The sequence below is a fragment of the Nicotiana tomentosiformis genome, chromosome 8, assembly GCF_000390325.3.
Source record: "Nicotiana tomentosiformis chromosome 8, ASM39032v3, whole genome shotgun sequence".
NCBI classification, from domain to species: domain Eukaryota; kingdom Viridiplantae; phylum Streptophyta; class Magnoliopsida; order Solanales; family Solanaceae; genus Nicotiana; species Nicotiana tomentosiformis.
The window spans coordinates 125,370,177-125,377,887 of NC_090819.1; the positions used below are offsets into that span (position 1 = coordinate 125,370,177).

General features: G+C 39.0%; 2 protein-coding genes across 2 annotated transcripts; one reads left to right on the forward strand and one right to left on the reverse strand.

Moving 5' to 3' along the window:
- The first annotated feature begins 2,328 nt into the window (after window positions 1–2,328).
- On the forward strand, window positions 2,329–3,105 carry LOC104109573 (zinc finger A20 and AN1 domain-containing stress-associated protein 1-like). Its single transcript, XM_009618908.4, has one exon. The coding sequence runs from the start codon at window positions 2,425–2,427 to the stop codon at window positions 2,926–2,928; it is 504 nt and encodes a 167-aa protein (XP_009617203.1). The 5' UTR covers window positions 2,329–2,424; the 3' UTR covers window positions 2,929–3,105.
- A 3,475-nt stretch (window positions 3,106–6,580) lies between these two features.
- Window positions 6,581–7,162, reverse strand: LOC138898103 (uncharacterized). Its single transcript, XM_070184140.1, has 2 exons — window positions 6,904–7,162; window positions 6,581–6,801 (listed from the first exon to the last, which is right to left on the reverse strand). Exons 1-2 carry the CDS (start codon window positions 7,160–7,162, stop codon window positions 6,581–6,583), a joined length of 480 nt encoding a protein of 159 aa, XP_070040241.1.
- Window positions 7,163–7,711: the final 549 nt, after the last annotated feature.

Consider the following 7,711-nt stretch of genomic DNA (forward strand, 5'->3'; position numbering starts at 1 on the left):
TGCTATTGAACTCCGATCGTTCAACCCTTGGGTGAAAGCTTGAACGGCCCAATCATCTGTGACCGGTGGTAACTCCATACGTTCCATTTGAAATCGGGACACAAACTCCCTCAGCATTTCATTATCTCTTTGTCTTACCTTGAAAAGGTCTGATTTCCTTGTTGCGACCTTTATGGCCCCGGCGTGTGCCTTTACGAAGGAATCTACTAACATGGCAAATGACTCGATGGAATTTGGTGGCAGGTTGTGATACCAAATCATTACTCTCTTCGAAAGGGTCTCTCCGAATTTTTTCAACAGCACAGATTCGATTTCATCATCTTCTAAATCGTTACCCTTGATGGCGCACGTATATGAAGTAACATGCTCGTTGGGATCGGTGGTCCCATTATATTTGGGTATGTCTGGCATACGAAACTTCTTTGGAATAGGCTTCGGAGCCGCACTTGGAGGAAACGGCTTTTGTACAAACTTCTTCGAATCCATCCCTTTCAAGATTGGCGGTGCCCCCGGTATCTGATCAACTCGAGAGTTGTATATCTCCACTTTTTTATCGTTGGCTTCGATTCTCTTCTCCCCTGATTCAATTCTTTTGGTGAGCTCCTCGAGCATTTCATTACCGCAGGATCAGTCCCCGATTCGTTACCATTCGACCTTTCCGATACTGGTTCGGTACGGCGGGTAGTTTCCGGCTTGACCCTATTCGGAGCTCTATGTTGATTTTGTAACTGAGCAATATCGGCTTGCTGAGCCTGAAGCATCTTGAATATCACTTAGAGACTGACTCCTTCGTCTCATCTGCCCTGTGTTCCTTGGCCACTAGATCGGCCTTCTCTACGTACACTCCCATCGAGATTTGGGCCTATGTCCGCGTTTAGAGCAACGTGCGAACTGACATCGACTGGGTTGGCAATCGGTGCTCCCCAGAGATTAACCTGTGGCACCTCGACTCCTGGAGCAATCATATTTTCATTTTCATCATGGAATCCGAGGCCATTGTCACCGTGTGTGGATGCGTTTTGTGAGTTTGACATGTTTTAACCTGAAAGCAAAGATACTTGATAAGAACAAGCGTAAAATAATGTGTTTTACCAGAATCAGTACTGAACAATCACTATTATCCTTAGCCCCACGGTGGGTGCCAAACTGTTTACCCTAAAAATTGAGCAACAATTAAACTTATATTGTGGTTTTAAGGATATATGATTTGAATCAACACCAATTGATAAACAACGAATTAAATAGATAAATTGGACAATAAAATAAATCAAACCGGTCCGCAAACAATACCTCGACCTCGATTCGAGATAGTCTCGAGGTTAGTTAATAAGAACAGTGGAGGATGGAACAAACAACGATGAACAGTAAGTAAAACAAAGAAAGCAGCGTATATGTATATTCTTATCAGTGAATGCTCATTGTTTTTTTTTTTTTACAAGTGAATGGGATCCCTCTTTATATAATAGAGGAATCCTAAATAAGGTACAACTCTAATAAAGGAAGTAGATCCCATGATTGACACTAATAACGCTTTGATTTGATCTGTTCCGGGATTCCCGCCGGAATCTTCGACCGGTTATTGATATCTCGTAATTCCGTTATTGCCTTACTCGAAGTCAGTCATGTTTGATCTCGATTGTTGCCGGCCTCGATCTCAATGAACACTTCGATCTCTCAGGCATGATGTTCTATCTTCAAGCTCGAGTCCGATTTATTATGAGGTTACCCTCGAGGCAACTCCCCTGCCAACGAAATCGGATATGCTCGATTTCGACCGTATACAACATTATAAAATAATAAATATCAACCATCTTGTAAGAGAAAATAATTGAACCAACTTATAATTGGAGAATTATTTTTTTTAATGGAGTAACAAGTAATTTCTTAATCAGCAAGTTCCAGAAACTGGTAGAATCAACTGTTTAACTTTTAAGATTCTTCTAGAAATGCCACGGAATCATTGCTTTTGCCCGTTTCTCGTCGAACTTGGTTATATACTCAATGACGAATCAGTCCTTTCTTTCTAAGTCCAAAGCCCTTTGATTGCGACGCCTCTTTTGGCATTACTCGTACGCGTACTTAAGGGTATTATAGGCATTTCAACATCATATTTGGAAATTACGACTCCTTTTCCAATTATAATTAGTTCTCCTTTCGTGACCAGTACTAGGACGTGTGAACCGAGATTATCCCGTGTACATTATTACAAAAACACCCTTAACATCACTTTTATTTGACCACGTCTTGTGGGTATTAATGTCATTAACCAAATCCGACCGTCATTGGAAAATAGTCCTCTGTCCCCTCAACTCTATATATACTCACCTCAAAAATTGCGTTTCATATATTCAACTCTTTTCTGCTAATCAAATCTCTTTTTTTGACGCTTCAGTTGTGAAATCAAAGGGAAAATTATTCAAAATTATGGGTTCTGAAGGAAACAAGTTCAACGACGGAACAAGCTTCCAGCCGGCGGAGCCAACACCGTGCGGAAACGGTTGCGGATTTTTCGGCACGGCTGCAACGATGGGACTTTGTTCAAAGTGTTACAGAGATTATAAGATGAAGGAAGACCACGCGACGATGGCTAAAGTAGCGATGGAGAAGCTTGTTATATCTAGACCTCAAGTTGACACCGCCGTAAAAGTTAGTTCGTCGGCGACGACGGCGGTTGTAGAAACGGCGGTGGAAAAGACGGTGACGGAGGTCGCCGGGAGTGAGGCGAAGGTGGCGGTGTCAAACAGGTGTTTGACTTGTAGGAGGAAAGTTGGGGTAGTGGGTTTTAAGTGCAGATGTGGTAGTACCTTCTGTGGGACCCATAGATACCCAGAGCAGCATGATTGTACCTTTGATTTCAAATCTAAGGGAAAAGAAGAGATTGCTAAAGCTAATCCTGTAGTTAAGGCTGATAAAATTGATAGGTTCTGAGCCACCGAACAAAAAATCAGCTCGGGTAGGATTTTATTTTGTTTTTTTGGTTTTTAAAATTTGTGGCGATGATTTGGTGTTGGGTAGAACAGGCTGGATGGGTGGTTAGGTTGGCTTTGGAATTTATGAATGTAAAATACATTTGCTATTTATTTAATTTACATATTTTGCTTCCAATTTCTCAATGATTGAATGATTGTTTAAGCATTCATTCTAGCTCAACCACTAACCCCCCCCCCCCCCCCCCCAAAAAAAAGAATAGGTAAAGGGATGAATTATTTTAGAATTCGCTTTCATCTTTTCAATTGTTAATGAAACATGTGGGTTGAAGCTTTTTGATAGTTGATGTAGATTAACTTTGCAACTATGTACACATGCTAATGAAATATGGTTACGAAATTTTTAGATAGTTCGATGTAGATGAAATTTGCAAATAGGTAAAAAAAAATTTGGGCGCAAGGCTTTACTTATAGTCAATTTAGCTGCAATTCTCATCGACGAATTGTTCGGAGTAACTACAATTATTGATGGACGTGAGGCCGAGCTGCCATCTCAATTTAAAAGGTTAGTTTAATTGGGAATAAATTAAAAAATATAAATTTAAATATATCATGGAATCTATTTTATTTTTGAATATGGAAAAGTGTTTTTTTAACGAACTAATAATGGCGGATAAATTAAACGGACAAATAATACTTCCTACTTTTCTTCATGTCATCATGTGTATAAATGTAATTCTGCATAAAGAACTCAAATGCACCCTGAAAATAAAAATGTACCATGAACCATCAAAGGTCAAACTCAAACACGTCGATAATAATTCTTAATATTGTGTCATACATAAATAACTCTAAATGGTTGGGTCGTTTGTTTCAAACTTGGACTATTATTATAATATAACTTCCACTTTTTTATATGGAATAAATTATTAATGTAAAAATTAATAAGGTTAGCTAATACCTCCGATCAAACACATAATAAATTTAATCTCAAAATTTATACTGAAATAGTCCATCTAATATGTTGAACCAATGTGGCTCCTAAAAGATATACGTCATTGACTTTTATAGTAACTTAAAGATAATTGAGATGACAATAATACCAGGATTTTAGTGTATAAAACGCTCTCAATAAAATATTTACTTTGCAGGTCTCAGCCAATCTGCGTATGTGTATGTTAGTAATACAAGTCTTCTAATGCGTTTTGAATTTTCTACTGACCCAGAAAGTTGTTCTGATTTGTATCTTTAAAATTTACAGTACATCGTTTCCTTTTTTCTAAATCTATTTTATCGCTTCAAACATTGCTCTTGGACAACGATTTTTTTTGGGTCATAAACCATCTCAATTTGTCGAACCATTTTACAGTACAATTGGTTACATTGGGCCTTTTTGGTGCAAAATTGTAATCCGAGGGAGCTCTATATGCAGTAGACAATATTAGCTGAAATGTCATTATTTTTCTAAGCAACAGCTTGGACATGTAGAGATAGCAAATAGAAAATGCCGGGTAAATTTTATGAGAAGAAACTTGAAGGAGGTGAATTTTTCTTGCCTAAAACTTTTTGGAAGCAATTAGGAAATGATGAGAATATCGACTCATCATATCCTGGGGTTTGTTTTGTTCGCTAATTTAATTGGTACGCAGAGGATTGGGTTGGGCTGGCCGATGGTATACTGGTTGTTGTAAAAATAGCACGGGCTAACCAGTTTTCAGACTGGTAATTGAAAAATAATCAGCGTTTGCAAAGTCATTAAAAAATAGTCAATATTTTACTGTAACACGGAAAGTTCCAGCATAATATACTGGAGATTGGTACATATGTGTATGAACTTCCAGCATATTATGCTGGAACTCCAGCACACGGAAAGTTCCAGCATAATATACTGGAGATTGGAGCACCTGTGTATGAACTTCCAACATATTATGCTGGACCAGTATATTATGCTGGAAGTTAACATATAAAAAATTTGAACTCCAGTATATTATGCTGGAATATTTTTCGAATTTTGAACAGTGTTTTCGTTTAAATTTATCTTTACATAAAAAATGACTAAATTTCGATTACTTTTGAGACTGTAACTGTTTTTCAATTCCCACTACTATTTAATTTCAGCCAATAGCCGCGCCAGACACCCAAGTTGGTATATTGTACTATGAAACGTGGGCTGGGTTAATCTGCCGCTAGATAATTTTGGGCTTTGCTTGTCATAAAATGATTTATCATTAAAATTTACAAGCTAGGAGAAAAACAATTCAAGTATATTTAATTCTGAATGGAATAAAGAGGTCATGTGATTCTTCTTTCGATAAGTTGCTAAAAGAAAATGAATAAAAGAATAAAAGATGATGTGGTGCAGTGAATTTTACATTTCCAAAAATGTCATTACAACTATTTAAAACCACTTGGAAGTTGGAAGGGAACACAAACATATAGTCATTTTCTTTAAGTGCGCATAAAATTACTTTATCTTTAACACATTTTTCTTGCTATCCATTATAAAAGTATATAATATTATAACCTTTATAAAATAAAGCAGGTTATATAACTTTTTTTAAATTTAAGTAGTGACCGCGTGCGTTAGTACTACCTTGGTGTCTATACTTTTTGCTTGACATGTAAACATGATTGATAATATATACAAGTTAAAAAGCTGGAGTTACGATTCAATAATTGACACGTGGCTAACGAAAGATTTTAATTAATTAATTAATTCTTCACACTTGTGTGATCTTCAAAACTTCTATTGCTCGGATTATTGATTCATGGAATCATGGAACAATAAGTTGTATCTATTCTTATCAAGTGGATCACTATTTCAATGGAAGTATACAACAACAACGACCAAGTGAAATTCCACTAGTTGAGTTTGGAGAAGATATTGTGTATGCAGACCTTACCCCTACCCCGAGGGAGAGAGGCTGTTTCCGAAAGACCATCGGCTCAAGAAGACGAAAAGAGACAATATCAGTATCACCAATAGAAACCATAGGAAAAATAACATCATGGAAATGAGAAAGTAGATGCAAAGCAAACGCGATAGACAATATATAGACCTGACACTATAGTAAACAAAAGAGTTGTAAGACACAATATTGCCACTAGCTGACATCGACAAAACCCCTACCAGACTAGCCTCACAAAGGTACGAAGTAAGGGAGACTCAACTACCTCCTAACCTACAACCCTAATACTCGACCTCCACAACTTCCTATCAAGAGCCATGTCCTCAGAAATCTGAAGCATCGCCATGTCCTGTCAGATCACCTCTCCTTAATACTTCTTAGGCCGCCCTCTACCTCTTCTCGTGCCTTCCAAAGCCAGCCGCTCACACCTCCTTACCAGAGCATCTGGGCTTCTCCTTTGTATGCGTCCGAACCATCTGAGCCTCGCTTCCCGCATCTTGTCATCAATGGGGCCCACGCCTACCTTCTCCCGAATATCTTCATTCCTAATCTTATCCATCCTAGTGTGACGCACATCCACCTTAACATCCTTATTTCTTCTACTTTCATCTTCTGGATATGTGAGTTCTTAACAGACCAACACTCAACCCCATACATCATGGCAGATTCTACCACCGCTTTGTAAAACTTACCTTTGAGTATCGGTGGTACTCTCTTATCACACAAGACTCCAGATGCTAACCTTTACTTCATCCACCCCACCCCAATACGGTGTGTGACATCCTCGTCAATCTCCCCTCCAGATTCAAGCCTCACTTCCACGCTCACTTCCCTTGGTTCAGTGATGAACTTACACTCCAGGTATTCCGTCTCCGTCCTGCTCAGCTTGAAACCCTTAGACTCAAGGGCCTGTCTCCAGACTTCCAACCTCTCGTTAACACTGTTTCGTGACTCATCAATCAGAACTATGTCATCGGAGAATAACATACACCATGGTACTTCCCCTTAAATATGGTGTGTTAACGCGTCCATCACCAGGGCAAATAAGAACGGGCAGAGCGCAGAACCTTGGTGTAACCCCATAACAACTGGAAGCTGCTCAGAGTCGCCTCCAACCATCCTAACCCGAGTCTTATCCCCAGTATACATGTCCTTAATTTCCCAAATATAGGCAGCCGGCACGCCTTTTTCCTCTAAGCATCTCCAGATAACTTCTCTAGGAACCTTGTCGTACGGTTTTTCTAAATCAATAAACACCATGTGCATATACTTCTTCCTCTCCCTATACCGTTCCACCAACTTCCTAATAAGATATATAGCTTCCATAGTAGAACGACCCGGCATGAACCCGAACTAGTTGTCGGATATAGACACTGTCCTCCTCACCCTCGCTTCAACCACCCTCTCCCAAACTTTTATGGTATGACTCAGTAATTTGATACCCCTATATTGTTACAACTCTGGATATCACCTTTGTTCTTATACAACGGAACCACCGTACTCTACCTCCACTCTTCCGGCATCCTCTTCATCCTAAAAATAACATTAAACAGCCCAGTCAGCCACTCCAAGCTTGCTCTGCCCACACACTTCCAAAATTCAATCGGAATTTCGTCTGGCCCGGTCGCTCTGCCCCTACTCATTTTACGCATAACTCTAACGACCTCCTCAACCTCGATGCGCCTGTAGTCTCCAAAGTCACGAAACTATAAAACTTTAAAATCGACGAGTCATAGTCTGTTGGAGATAGGAGAAAAGGAAAATTAGCGATATCCCATGGCAGAGATAGAATACTAGGTTTGGGTTTAAATAAATTCAATAGGTTTATCTTAGATTTATATTTATAATAGGAAATTCATTACCTGTGTGTACGGG

Coding starts and splice junctions, on each gene's coding strand:
- LOC104109573 (XM_009618908.4), top strand. CDS start 2,425: ATGGGTTCTGAAGGAAACAAGTTCAACGACGGAACAAGCTTCCAGCCG.
- LOC138898103 (XM_070184140.1), bottom strand. CDS start 7,162: ATGGAAGCTATATATCTTATTAGGAAGTTGGTGGAACGGTATAGGGAG. Junction 6,802..6,903: donor TGTTATGGGGTTACACCAAG/GTTCTGCGCTCT, acceptor CCGATGACATAG/TTCTGATTGATGAGTCACGA.